The 15,249-nt window shown below is 33.3% G+C and overlaps 2 protein-coding genes across 2 annotated transcripts; one reads left to right on the forward strand and one right to left on the reverse strand.

Annotated features, from left to right (window-relative positions):
• Positions 1-416: 416 nt before the first annotated feature.
• On the reverse strand, positions 417-5,756 carry LOC308638908 (SH3 domain-binding glutamic acid-rich-like protein 3). The gene is made up of 3 exons (XM_081276849.1): positions 5,515-5,756; positions 1,564-1,731; positions 417-642 (listed from the first exon to the last, which is right to left on the reverse strand). Exons 1-3 carry the CDS (start codon positions 5,560-5,562, stop codon positions 577-579), a joined length of 282 nt encoding a protein of 93 aa, XP_081132975.1. The 5' UTR covers positions 5,563-5,756; the 3' UTR covers positions 417-576.
• A 5,156-nt stretch (positions 5,757-10,912) lies between these two features.
• On the forward strand, positions 10,913-15,031 carry LOC308638906 (TLR adapter interacting with SLC15A4 on the lysosome-like). The gene is made up of 2 exons (XM_081276847.1): positions 10,913-11,037; positions 12,204-15,031. Exon 2 carries the CDS (start codon positions 12,244-12,246, stop codon positions 13,165-13,167), a length of 924 nt encoding a protein of 307 aa, XP_081132973.1. The 5' UTR covers positions 10,913-11,037; positions 12,204-12,243; the 3' UTR covers positions 13,168-15,031.
• Positions 15,032-15,249: the final 218 nt, after the last annotated feature.

Genomic DNA, 15,249 nt, shown 5'->3' on the forward strand with positions numbered 1-15,249 from the left:
ATCCCCAGTATAAAAATAATCACTTGAAGATATTTTTAATTACATAAATTCCTACTTCCTCTACTTCTTTTTAGGAAGATTTGGAATATTATTTGGTGCTTTTTTTTCCTTTTTTAAAAATCACATCACTACAGTCTATAATCCTTTGCTAATTGTACTGATAAACATTTTAAAAATAAAGTTGAAAGCCAATTGAAACTTGTACTAAAATCTACTTCATGCTTATAAATGGATAACTACTAGTGACCTTTAAAATTTGATGCTAATAGATACTTATTTTTTTTCTTTTTTTAAAAAATATTTGTTAGTTGTCAATGGACCTTTATTTTATTTATTTATATGTGGTGCTGAGGATCGAACCCAGAGCCTCACACATGCTAGGCAAGTGCTCTACCACTGAGCCACACCCCCAGCTCAATTTTTTTTATAGTTAAATAAAATGTTCACAGAATAACAAAGAAATTATTTAATGCAGCCTTGAAATGGAACCAGTCCATGTATTAAAGTGATTAATTAAACAGATCTATGAAGTATATGTAGAACTGTCTTCATAAACATATCAGCATAACTGCCCGTTCATTCCATCTTCAGGAATTTCAGAATCTCTTTGTTTTCCTTTGCCTTGTGGAACATTTCAAAATCCTAAAACCAAAACAAAACAAAAATAAAATTAACTTGTAACATCAGTGATAATAATTCTCAGTTATGACCCCATTAAACTCAAGTGTCCACGTTAAGTCTGCCTAGGCTTTGAAAACCTCTGCTAGTTAAGTTAGATGAAAAATTTCTCCAGAATACGACTTATTTCATATTATGATGTATGATGAAAAATACTGATATAATTATCTTCAAACAAGCTTCATGATATATTTTCTTTTCTTGTTTTCTTTTGGAATTACTAGTGATTGAATCCAGGGGTGCTTAGCAACTGAGCAACAGCCCCAACTCTTTTTTAAATTTTGAGACAAGGTCTCACTAAATTACTAAGGGCCTCACCACATTACTGACACTGGCCTTGAAATTGTGATTCTCCTGACTCAGCCTCCTGAGTTGCTGGGATTACAGGTGTAAGCCACCCGCCCAGATGTTATTATATTTTTATTTCTTGATGATTACCATTCTGACTGGAGTGAGATAAATCTCAGTGTTGCTTTTTTTAATATTTATTGTTTAGATTTAGGTGGACACAATATTTTATTCTTATGTTGTGCTGAGGATTGAACCCAGTGCCTTATGCATGGTAGGCAAGCACATGAGCCACAACCCAGCCCTCAGTGTTGTTTCGATATGCATTTTCCCTTATTGCTAATAATATTGAACAATTTTCATATATTTGTTGGTCATTTGCTGCAATTATAGGCATGTGCTACCATGCCCAGCTATATTTTCCTTTTGTAATAATCTTTTTTCAAAAATAAAAATTGCCTTGCTTTCAGGAACTTAATTAAATTATTATATAGCTGGGGAAATCTAACCCTCTTACCCTGTACATATACATTTTCTCTTGTATATGACTTTAAGATATGAAATGAAAATAGAATAAAAATGGATATTCATTCTTACTCCACAATAGTCTTGGCCATTGAATATTTGAGGTGGTAGAGCCTTAGGTGTGGAAACCTTCATCCTCATTTCTTGAAGTACTTTCAAACTGATAGAAATATCTATTAATTCATACTGTACTTTGTAAGCATCTAAAATTCTGATAACTTCTTCTTGTCTCTGCTTTACCTAAATAGAAATATAGAAAAAAAGATGTTAATAAGTCGAATCAATTGGTCCCAATATTTTTTCCCCTTCCTTGTGCATTATGTTATAGAATAGAAATAGGTATTAATGGTACAAAGCCTGATTGTGAAACAAGTTAGGGATTCTTGTAAATATTTTGAAACAAAGTTAAGTATTGTTCTTGTGAAGTTTATATGTTTGTATGTGTGTATGTGTATATATATATGTGTGTGTGTGTATGTGTCTATATATATATATAAACACATTAAATATAGTATATATGTCATATAAGCATTTAATATATGCATGTGTATACATGTGTATACACATGTTTGTGTATATGTATATACATAGATAGATGTGCAACAGACTGTACATGGCACCATTCACAGTTGCCAGAAGTGTAAACAGTGTACTGATGCAGTATTAAATCATAACTGCATAAAATTAGCCACAATACATTCTATACAACTATAGTAATTTTGTAGCCATCTACTGTTCCTATTTCAATGAGCTCTTATGTTTGGAGTATGTGCTTTAAATTCTAAGGTGAGTCTACGTGATGCTAATCATCTCTGCATGTGCAGTTCCTCTCTTCAGTTAATTGCACCATTCAGTAAAAAGTGATCTTTCCTTGTTCTCATGTACTTTCAACATATATAACATTTAAAATGTGTACTATTCAACTGTTTACTTTATTGGTAAGGTTTCTGGTCTTGAGGAATCAAAAGTTAAATTGCAGATTTTCAACTGTGGGGGTAAGACTGATCTCTGCTCTCCTAACACCTCGCAGCCTCCCAGAATTGTTCAAGTGTCAACTGTATATAAAAAAATTATAGTGTCTGTGGGGGTTGAAAATCTCTTATGGATTGTAAATATTTACCAGATTGATTTCACACTGTATTTCAAGCCGTTAAGAACATTCTGCTAATAGTTGAGGCAGGCTTTTGCACTCGTTCGTGCTTTAATTTATACTGGTATCTATGGCAGTTCTGGATAGGAAATGGACATGATACCACATTTTTAAAACTGAGGGAAACATACTACAAGTTACAAATCACAGAGACTAAATCAGAGAGGCAATCCAAAGGATGAAAAAATAAATACATGAACGGATTACTATTTACAAGTAAGTGAGTATATCAAGGTGGTCACTTCTTACTCAGTCCTTTCATATGAACTGTTAAATTCGTATCATCTGCTAATAGGTAAAATTTCAAGAGTTGGTTATTTTTTTAATATTTTTAACTGTTTAATGGACCTTTATTTATTGATTCATTGGTTTATTTTTAAAAAAATATTTTTAGTTGTCAATGGACCTTTTTTAAATTTATTTATATGCAGTGCTGAGAATCAAACCCAGTGCCTCACATGTGCTAGGCAAGCACTCTACCACTGAGCCACAACCCCAGCCCCAAAAGTTGGTTATTCTTTAAATGTATTTAATAGCCATATTAAAAAAACCTACAGCATAAATCTTAGGTAAAGGTTAAGGTTACTACATTTTCATGTGACAAATTTGGTCAATTTTGTCAAATAAAATCTGTAATGAAAGAAAACATGTGAAAGCAATCTGACAAACCCAAACCCAGCTTATTCAAGTGGGATTTCTATGAAAGTGCATGTCAGTAGGCTTTTTGTTTGATGACTTGAAATGGTAATCCTGCCATGCTTAGAAAACTGTGACTATATCCAATGGATAATGGAGAAAATTCTGAAATTCTAAAATGCAGCATTTCTAATTTCTAAGGCTCATTAGTTTTTAAAACTGAGAAGTCATATTACATGAGATTTTGAGTCACATTTTTATATTAATTTTTCAAAACCTTTTCAGAGGAACCCATTAGAATAGGGTTGCCTAGAGCAGTGCTATTCTGTGTGTGATTCAGACTAGCAGCATCAGCATTAGTCCACCTCAAATCAACAGTGTCAGAATTTCTGGGTTGGGTCCTAGGAAAAATTTATTTTAACAAACCCTCCAGATGATTGTAATCTACAGTATGTCATGGGACAAGAGTTCAGTGGGTGATCTACTGCATTCATTGTGGTTCTTACTCCAAATCATTCCCTCTTACAGTTACTAAACTCAATAACATTAATTACAATGCTAAAAAGAAAAAACTAGTAAAATAGCCCACAGGTTTCTTTTTTTAAGTCTGCTCATTTTTATTGTTGTGGGTTAGTACACAGGCAAAAACACTAAACTACCAGACCAGGTTTTATGCAAAATCAGCCTCCTCTTTCAAGACTGAATCAATCTCATTCCTCCTGCAAATATGGAGTTTGACACACAGAATGATTGTGGTGAAGCTATGCCAACCATTTATAATCAATTTCAAATTCCTCAGTTTTCATTTTTGTCTAAAAATATCGTAGAAGGAGGTTCTTGGCCATATATTGGTCATTCTATAGTTGTGCTGCCTAATGTGATAACCACTAGTCACATGTGACTATCATGGAATGAAATGTGGCTACTCCAAAATGAGATGTACTATATGTAGTATTTGCACAATTCATAGTAAATTTGAAGACAATATAAAAAATAATATATAATATTTGCATTTCTTATATTGATTACATGTTGCAATAATGGTATTTGGATATTTTGTGTTAAACATATTAAAGTTAATCTCACCTGTTTTTTAAATGGCTACTAAAATTTCAAGTTACATATATGGCTTTCATTATATTTCTGTTGCACAGTTCCATTCTATAATATTTCCTACATTCTGGTTAAAAGAAGTCATTTAAATTTCAATTCATCTAATAAACGTCTGATCTATGCAAATACATCTACTTATTAGAAATTGACAGTTTTTAGGGGAAGACAATGGAATGAATCTGACATAACTTTCTTATGTACATATATGAATGTTGCACAGTGGATCTCACCATCTTGTACATCCACAAGTCTGGGGTCTTAATTAGAATAAGATGTACTGAATGCTTGTATAATTATATTAAAAGGGACTCTACTGATATGTATAACTTAAAAAAAAAATAAGAAGTCGACATTTTGGCAGGGTGTAGTGGTGCACCCTGTAGTCCCAGCGACTGGGGAAGCTAAGGCAGGAGGTCACAAATAGGAGGTCTCTGTAATTTAGTGAGAACCACAGCAACTTAGTGAGACTCTGCCTCAAATTTTTTTTAAAATATTTTTTTAGTTATCAATAGACCTTTATTTTATTTATTTATATGCTGTGCTGAGAATCGAACCCAGTGCCTCACACATGGTAGGCAAGCACTCTACCACTGAGACACCACCCCAGCCCCTGCGTCAAATTAAAAAAAAAAAAAAGACTGGGGATACAGCTCAGTGGTAAAACACCCCTGAGTTCAATACCCAGTACCAAATAATAATAATAATAATAATAATAATAATAATAATAAAATAAGAGTTTGTCTCATTTGGGTTCTCTTCTCTGAGGAGTTTAGGTGTTCATTCACTGTCATTTTCCCTCTCCCTTCCTAAATAGAGTATTTTATTTCTACCATTTGAAATACAGGTAAAATTATTGAAGGTCCTTGAGGTGGTTGAATTCAAGATACCAGTAACTTCCCATGCCAATCAGTTCTTCGAGCTCAATCTGTATGAGAGAGTTAATCACATTATCTGTCCTTCTGTGCACCGCCCATCTCCCAAAGCCTAGAGAGTATGGAGTTGAGAGGAAAGGCAGAAAGGTTATGTAAAGTATTAGCAAAATTTTGAAGTTCCCAACTAGAATGTCTTCACTCTAGTCTCTCCCGCTCCCGCCCTGGCACTGAGGCCCTTTTCTTCCTACTCACCTCCCTAGAGCCTGACACGCTGGTATAATAGACTTTAATGGAATTCATTGTTTCCACGCAGGGTACTTTTGCAGGAGTAATAAGAAGTTAACTACTTCATAGCTGCTTCGCTCCGCTCAGCTTGGCTTCAGTAGTCCGAATACCCAGCTCTGCCCTCCTCCACGCGGGTTGCTAAGGGCCAGTAGCCCTTGGGCTCGGATTGGCTGGAAAACAAGCGCCTCTGTGGCGCATGCTAGCTCCCATTCTGAGGAAAGCGGGTTCCTGGTGACCAGAGAGCGGAAGCCCCCACCGGCAGGCGGGGAGGAGGGCTGGACTCCCAGAAGTGATAAACACTAGCTAAGTCCTCTTTTATCTCCTCATTTGAGAGGCCCTGGAGAGGAGGAGCGGGAAGTGTAAAATGCATTCTCAGGCCCAGCATGCTGTCCGTTTTCCCTCCGCCCTGCTTGGAAAAGGAGGCTAGGCAAGCGGGAACTTTTCTGTTGGCTACTAAAGCTTCGTAAAAAATACGGAGTCACCTGAGACCGAAAGTACTGCGTTAAAAAAAAAAAAAGAAAGAAAAAAAAAGAACACAAATAAAACTTGTGTTGCTTGAGTTTAAAGAGAAAGAACAAATGGTACTCGTCGGGAGGTGATCATCATATCAACATTATCTTTTCTCTTTGCCCAGGGAGCTTCCTCTTTTATCTCTCCTGCCGCCCCCGCGCCAGCCCTCCGCCCTTCTTGAGAACGTGATTTGCAGCCCTCCCTTTCCTTCTGAGAGTCAAATTTTTAGTTTGTGCAATACCAGGTGCAATATTCCCTGCCTCTCCTAACACTTTTTCTCTTTTCCTCTTCTGTAAAAAGATGACCTCTTGCTTAAATGTTGGCTTCCTTTTCAATATATGCTTAACTCATTTTCCAGTTAATCTTTTTCAGTACTGGAATGTAGTGATATTTTGGGTGTTTCCCAAAAGTGGGTAGATGATAATGGAAATTAAGAGCAAAGGACCAAAGAACTGCTCAGCCCCAGCTTCCAAGTTAGGCAAATTCATATTCTATGTTTCTCCCACTTAATTACTATGGATTTGGGGGCAGATTACTTACTTACTTCCTGTCAGTATCTCTGTGGTTAAAATGAGTATGGTCATACCTACCTACCAATATCCTTGTCAGGATCAAATGAATTAAGTATGTGAAAGTGTTTGGCACACCATTTAAATAGTAGTTCAGAAAATGGTAATAATAATTATTGATGATAATAATTGCTAGACATATTCAGAACACATCAGTGAACAAAAAAACCTACTTTTGCCTTCAAGTAACTCACAGAGTAAAACCTAACAAAAGTAGGTAAATATAGAGAAAACTAACCGAGACTAGTGGGTCAAGGCAGGCAGCCCTGAATAATTGAGAGCTAAACCACAACCTGAAGGATATATAGTCTGCAGGGAATTTAGAAGAACAAAGGACTTTTTGGTAGAGAGAGGAGTCATGAATAAAATGGCAATTGTAGCTTTGGAAGCAAGTAGAAAAATAAAAGGGAGGCTGAGGAGGTAAACTGGGAAAATCAACAGAGGTTTTCAGATTTCATGTTGGATTTTAGTTTCATTTTATTTTTATATTATTTAATAATATTTTCAAAGTTGTTTCCTGTTGTGCCAAATTATGGATAATCATAACTTGTAGATCTTCTGTGAAGATTAAATGTAAAACGTTTGTAAGAATCTTTCACTTTGAGGCATGTCATAAATTGTATCAACTTGTATTAATCAATGGGTGATAGAAGCCTTTGAAAATTTTAGCAGTTTTTCATGAAAGGCAGACCAATTTAACATGTTAATTTGATTAGAAGAGGGCCAGACTGGAAGCATTTGCAGCAATCCAAGAACTAAAGATCATGGCAGTTGTGAAAGGCAGAGCTTTTAAAAGACAGGACATCCAATACAACTTGGATCAGCTGGATGTAGGGGTCAGCAAGGCAAAAAAACAATGAAGGAGTATAATGTAGGAGGAATTAGACATCTCCATTTCCTTTTAATATTCCGTTGTAATACTATGGGTAAGAAATCAATTTTTAAAATTGTTTTTATTATCTTATGTGGATTGTAACATATTTCCTCAGTTCAAGATAAGCCATTCCCTTGGCTCCAATTAATGCACTATTACTTGTAAGAGAATAACTTGACAGCTTAAAATAAAGAATTTGATTGGTATGGCCTACAAAGTTAAATGTAACCTACTCTGTAGCATGTTTTTTTGATAATTATTTAAAATGATAAAATATTATTAAACAAAAGCTATATTTATAATTGTAGCCCAAAATATTAACTATTTAAATATTTTCTTTATGCTTCTCAGTCTACTTTAGCACTTTATATCTAGATTTATTATGGCTTTGGAAAACCTTAATAAAGATAACAAATATTTTTCTTGTCATTTGTGTGAATTATTTATTTTTTCAATCATTCACATTGTTGGGTAGTAGCTAGCAATGAATAGTGAAATGCATGGCAAGGTCACAAATGTTCTTTAAATTACTTTAGGATCTTTAAACTACTTTCAAAGTGGAAGAGAAAGCAAAGGATAGCAGTTAATTTGTTGAAAACAAATAGCAGGTTAAAAATAAAAAAGAAGCAGTTGGCCAGTGTTGTGGCTCATGGTAGAGTACTCACCCAGGCCCTGGGTTTCATCCACAGCACCACATAAAAATTAATAAAATAAAGGTATTGTGCCCAACTACAACTAATTTTTTTTTTAAAAGAAGCAAAGGGGCTAGTAGGAAAATGTGTTAAAATAAAAGTATTAATGGGAGTAACTCTTTACAGGATCTTTGAGGTTGGTGTGAAGCTAGGAATTATAGCCAGAGGTGTTTCTATTTGTATGGGAAGTAAGACTCCCTTAGTTGTGTGGGTGCAATAAGGTAACTTCTGACCAGTTACTGACTCCAATGTCCACATTAGCATGGGATTGACTTGTAGATGAAGCCCACTAAATAGGATGGCCACCATGGCAGTTCCAGAGAGGATCAACTAAGGTCAGAATCTCCACTGCCCTACATGAAAGAGGAGTTGAACACCTGAATGGTGAAGGTTGCTGAAGAGGACCCTAAACATCAAATGGTAATAAGGTTAGAGACAGCATTGTGTTGTATGTCATTCTCTGCTTGGAGACAGCCCATTCTCTCTATTGAGAATGCTCCCTGCTTGAGCCTTACTTTCCTTTCACCTCACTTTCACTTATAATAAAGTTCTCTTGCATGGCTTTTGGTGTCTGACTTGAAATTATCTTTCTGGGAATACAATAAACAAGGTTTGGAGTTCCAGCTCCCTGCTTTCCTGTGACAAAATTATTATGAATACATGCTCATTATATAATAATTCAAATCATATAGAAATACAGGGTCTAAAAATAAAAATATCACTTTACCTGCTTCCTGACATTGAACAACAGTTCTGTTTTTTATCCTTTCCCACCAAAATGGTTGTATATATTAAGGCAATGAAAAGGGGGAGAAAGTCAACTCAGCAAGGAAGTTAAGCACACAGGCTTTGATATCAAGCTCTACCACTTACATTTGCCTAATATCGGGCAAGTTATCTAACTTCTCTGTGCTTGTTTTCTTATAGGTAAAATGGAAATAATAATATCTGTCTCATATATATATTATGGTGATTAAATTATTATGTATAAAGTATTTGTAAGTGTTGACACATAGCACAAGCAATTCATGATGGAATCATACTGCATATTCTATTATGCAACGTGCATTCTATACAGATAACTAGGAAATAGGGTATAGTGATTAACAGCATTGGATATGAATCCATTGCTTGATGCTAATCCTAGTTCTGTTATTTACCTGTTTATTACCTTCAGCAAGTATATAATCTTTTTCTCTGCTTTGTTTTCTGTAAATGGGAATAATAATATCTTGTTTAAGTAGTGTACATAGAATATGTAGAATAACTGGTAGTAATTATTTAATAGATACTTGCTATTAAATCATTAAAAATTCTCAGATATAAATTAAAGCCACACTGAGATTTCATCACGTTCCAGTTAGAATACAAATCATCAACAATACAAATAATTTCTGGCAAGGATATGGAGAGAAAGGTGCACTCATACATTGTTGGTGGGACTGCAGATTGGTTCAACTAGTTTGGAAAGCAATATGGAGCTACCTCAAAAGATTAGTAATGGAACTACCATAATACCCCATTATTTCACTCCTTGATATTTATCAAAAATAATGAAAATTAGCATACTATAGTGATACAAGCACATAAATATTTGTAGCAGTACAATTCACAATAGCAAAATTATGGAACCAACACAGGTGTCTATCAAAAAATGAATGGATGAAGAAAATGTTATGGAATATATGAATTCATATGGAATATATGAATGGAATATATAAATGGAATTTGAACAGTCTAAAGGAGGAATGATATTTGGCATTTGCTGGTAAATGGATGGAACTGAAGAACATTATGCTAAGTGAAATAAGCCAGACTCAGAAAGGGAAGGTTTGAATGTTTTCTTTCATATGTAGAAGCTAGAGCAAAATAAGAGAAAAAGAGAAGGGGCACCATGAAAATAAAAGGAACATCAATGGAGTAGGGGAAGATTATTAAGGGAGAAGGAGAGGGGACAAGAAAAGGGAGGAATTGTCCAATGAAATTGACCAAATTTTGCTATGACTACACCATGTGAATTTCACTTTATCTATAAAGTACCAATTAAAAAACTGTAAATAATTAGAAGGAAGACCAGTAGTGTAGAGGAAGGGGAACAGAGGGAGGAGAAGTAGAGAGAAAGAGGAAGTACTGTAATGGAACAAATTGTATTCCATGCATGTGTGTATTATGTCAAAATGAACCCACTTCAATGTATAATTATGCTGCACTAATAAAAGCAGTTTAATATTTCATGTCCTAGATGTATCATGATTTTTCTACCATTTAAACCATTTTTTGTTTGTTTTGTTCTTTCCACATTTTATTGGTGCATTAAAGTTGTACATAATTATGGAATTTGTTATTACATATTCATACATGCACAAAACACAATACTATTTTTTGACCAGTATCACTCCTCAGCTGTGTCATAATTTATTTAACCATGCTCTTATTAATGGCCATTTGGATTATTTCAAATTATTCATTATTACAAAATATGCTGGTACCACTTTTTTTTTCCATTTAAAAAATGAAAATAACCTTTCCTCTACCTTCATTTACTTGAAGAAAGCTGTTGTTAACATTTTCTGACTCTCAATTTCATTTCCAACTTGAATAAACACTTTCAAGATCCTCTTTTGGTATATGATCATTACCATACCAGACATGTGATCAACCCACATCATTTTCCTATTACTTTGTTTCAGTCGTAGGGTATGAACAGAAAGCAGAAGCATTTTATGTGGTTAAAGCTATCTTTCTGAAATGTTGAGTAGAAGCTGAGAACCAACGACTTTTTTTGTGTTTGGAGTGTTGGAACTTTGGAAGACCAAATCTAAAAGTACATTGACATTTTGAAAAGGTAAGTCTAAATTCTAACATATTCCAGCTCATATTACTTTATTTTATTCCAAAACTCTTTTAAGTATGAATAAAAGTAGATTTCCTGGGAACATTTATAGTAGACACTATAGACTTGAAAAAGGAAAATTGTGGGCTGGGGATGTGGCTCAAGCGGTAGCGCGCCCGTCTGGCATGCGTGTGGCCCGGGTTGGATCCCCAGCACCACATACAAACAAAGATGTTGTGTCCGCCGATAACTAAAAAATAAATATTAAAATTCTCTCTCTCCCCTCACTCTCTCTTTAAAAAAAAAAGAAAAAGGAAAATTGTGTTTTGAATCAAGTCTACTTTTTCTTTTCATGCCTTAATAAAGTATATGAAATGAAGAAATTCTTCCAGTGGCACTAAAGAACCATGAAAATATTGAAATACCTGCTTATTACTATAAGATTTGAGTCTAAAAGAAGAAAATGAAAATTAGAAAGAAGCATAAAGAAAAAAGAAAAAGGGGAAAAAAGAATGGTAGTGAATTTGAGAAACCTATTTGCATTTATATTATTGAAAAATAAATGGCTGTATTTCTATTCTAAATCAGAAGTTTGCATGAGTTCAAATAATATGTATTTTCCTACAACTTATGCAATTTAGGTTATAGTAATTTTTCAATGTTATGCTTCAAACAATATTAATTAAAAGAACATGTAAAACCAATGGTATATCTTTGAAAGCAGGCTTTAAGTAGACTCTTGGAAGAAAAATTGTTGGGCATTTTAGTCAATTATAAATTAATTCTAAATGACAGCTGAATGTAAAAATTATACATTTGTAAACTTGCATTGCACTATATTATATTATCCATATTGGGGTGGTTAGCTTGCCTAGCATTTTGAACTTACATGTTTGATCTCCAGCACCACACACAAATAGTATTATCATGGTGATAAACCTGTGAAGAAAGAAAATAATGTTACTCTTTAACTAATGCAAAAATGGTGAGTAAGAAATAAATTATCCAATAAAAAGTGGTCAATGGTAGTACTGGAACTAAAGTCTCTTTATTCCTAGCTTTATTCTCTATCCTTTGAGAAATATTTCCTTCTTTAATTATCTTTTCTTCACATAGGAGATAAATTCTTATTTGACATTGTAATATACATTGCCTTAATGAGTTATTTTATGTTATAGGAATACTCCAGTCTTCCTTTTAGAAAATTTCTTTAACAAAATGCTTGGAGAAGCCTTCCTAATTGAACTCCCATACAAAGAACAGAAATATACAAAATTTTGCAAACCAGTAACATGTAAGAAGATGTCAAATGATGAAAAAGAAACTTGGAAAAATAAACTTTTATATATAGAAGACAATTCACTTTCCTCCCTTAAGAGTGAAAATCAAGAAAAAATTATGAAAGAAAGTTTAAATGAACAAAGTAATGATACAAATAAAATAAAATCTGTGGATGAGCTATCTGCGGTAAAATGCAAAAATACACCTCTTCCAGGAACTGTGTCCATTGCATTGACCATTCCAAAGAGAGAACAACATGATGAAAGACAAGTGGATTTATATCGATCCTGGTCATGTACCAGTATTTGCCAGAATTATCCTGATCTACAGATTGGAGGTGATCATGTGGGGAACATGTATGATTCAGGCTGCTTTGTTGAACACACACACGATGATGTTTCTAATGGTCCCCTTTTACTTTCAGTAGATATACCATTGGGCCATTCTCCTATCATTGAGCCTCTGGAGAAAACACCCACCTCAAAGTTATTGAATGGAGATGAAATTCGAGAAAAAAGTATGCTGTTTCATAAGCAGCCTCTCTCCAATTCTATGCTTAATAGCTATATGGAAAAAAAGGTCGATGAACTCTATAAACAATTTTTGGAAGAAAATCTTACCAGGTGTCGCTCCATAACCAATCTTATAGCTTCCAATCTGCTAATGAACAATATAAATCAGATTAGTCTTCAAATTTCCCAAGAGCAGAACATAGAGGCATCAAAAGCTCGGGAAGCTCTTCTGCACTCTTTAACACTATGTAATCTTCGTAACATTTCCCATGGAAACAGTTCTGAATTTAGCACTCCTAACTTACAAATATCAAACCAGACAAGTAGGGAACTTGTATCACATTTATAGTAGGAATCAACTGTAGATTAATTTGATTAACTTCAGCAAGACTTCAGTAAGAATAATCTTCTCTAGCTTATCATGTCACATAAAATCTCTTTTGAGGTATGGTTATCATGCTGCTTTAAAAAATGATTTGACTCAGTGTACATTCAAGTTGTTGTAGGAGATAACTATAATAACTAAGTTTTATGAGTATATTTTCTTACTGTTTTGACATCATTAGTGATTACGTGTTTATCTACAGAGTAGTCACTGGCACACCAAATCAATCAGCTCACTGTCAATCAACTTTATTTACAACAAAAGTGGGATGAGAAGTGCGTGTTTGCTCTAAGCTACTGAAAGGACCACTAAAAGCTATTCAGAATGGGACATTTATTTCTGTACAAAAAGGTTCATAGACATATTAGTAGTGCTTAAATTTTCATTTTATTTCTTAACTCCTTCATTTTATTTATTTCTTAAATCCTTCATTTTATTTCTTACATCCAGGATCCTTTACATTGACAATCAGAATATCCTAGTGAAATTTTACACATATTCATACACACACACACACACACACACACACACACATATCATATGTTTCATTTCTTGGTGTATTTGAATGCCTATGCAATGAAAAGAAATATACAAAATTTTGCAAACCATTAACATGTAAGAAGATCTCAAATGTTTGGAAAAACAAACTTGTAGATACAGAAGACAATTTACTTCCCCTTTAAGATGGAAAATTATGTTATAATTTATGTCGTATATTATACATAATCATAATAATATATACTACAAATTATATATCATGATATATAATTTTCATATAAAATTGGAGTATGGGGGTCTATTCAAAAATACTTTAAACAAAATTGAATTTAAATAACATTTGAAAGAAAAATGAAAAAAGTATTAAGAAAAATAGTGATTTTGTCAGTGCTGTTTGTTTTAAAACTGTATATTTTGAATTTTCCTGGGATAAGCATCAACTTTGTTACATCTGTATGTTCTTCCTAATTAATTTCATGGATGGGATGAATGAAAACATACAGTATCCTGGGTTAGAATAAAGGTCAGCAACATAGAATTGAAATTTAGGAATCTGAATTAAATAAATTAACCTTACGGGATAGTATGGTTTATTGCAGACTTGTAAACAAAACTCTGCAGTTAATACTTCACACTTCTCTTAGTGATTATCACACATCTTTGCTTGTTAAATATAGTGGTATGAATTTACACTATGGTTTTATATGGCTGCATTATATAGTAATAATATTTGTGCACTAGTAATCACTCCTTCCCCTCCAATTATCTCTTTTGTCTTTGATTATATTATATATAATGTGTCACCTAAATACCCTTATAACTCATTATTTTCATTAAATGTTCCTTAGATTTTTTCATTTTCTTCAAATTTTTATAATATAATAATAAGCATCTTTGATTTATCCTGTTTATCCCTTCATCACTCTTTTCCCCTTCATTCTTTCACATAATCTCGATTTCTATTTTTCATATGTTTGATTCTGAAATGATAATGGGTAAAATGTTTTGAAAAAACTGACTCTCATATAGATACTGAAAATGAGTTGTGTGTATATTGTCTTCTATTTGGTTAAATTTGTACATTTTTAGCACAAGATTTATCAGAATGAGAATGTATTAAAATCTATATTTTCTAAACTGAATTAAATATTGTTAGTCAATAAATCTGGTCTGAATAATTTTCTTAGGTACAGTGCCATGTGTTAATATTTGATTTATGAAATGTATCTATTCATAAATAGTGTTGAGACTATATAATACTATATAAAAATGTATTGAGCCAATATCTAATTAAAATGCATATTTATGCTCTCAGGTTTAAAATATCCTCCTTTTACCTATACTTATTTCCAACCTCATCAAAATGCTTACTGTATAAAAATACTATGATTAAAATTGGCTAAAATATACTGTAATAATCAAATAAGCAAAGATAGTGAGTTTGGTGTTATGTTTTAGTCTGATGTTATACCTGTTAACTTCAATGTTTTAATGAAATACAAATATTAATTTGCAATTTAGCATAGTTTGGGTTTTCTATTTTTCACT

The sequence above is a fragment of the Spermophilus citellus genome (assembly GCF_964194105.1).
Source record: "Spermophilus citellus genome assembly, chromosome: X".
Lineage (NCBI taxonomy): Eukaryota > Metazoa > Chordata > Mammalia > Rodentia > Sciuridae > Spermophilus > Spermophilus citellus.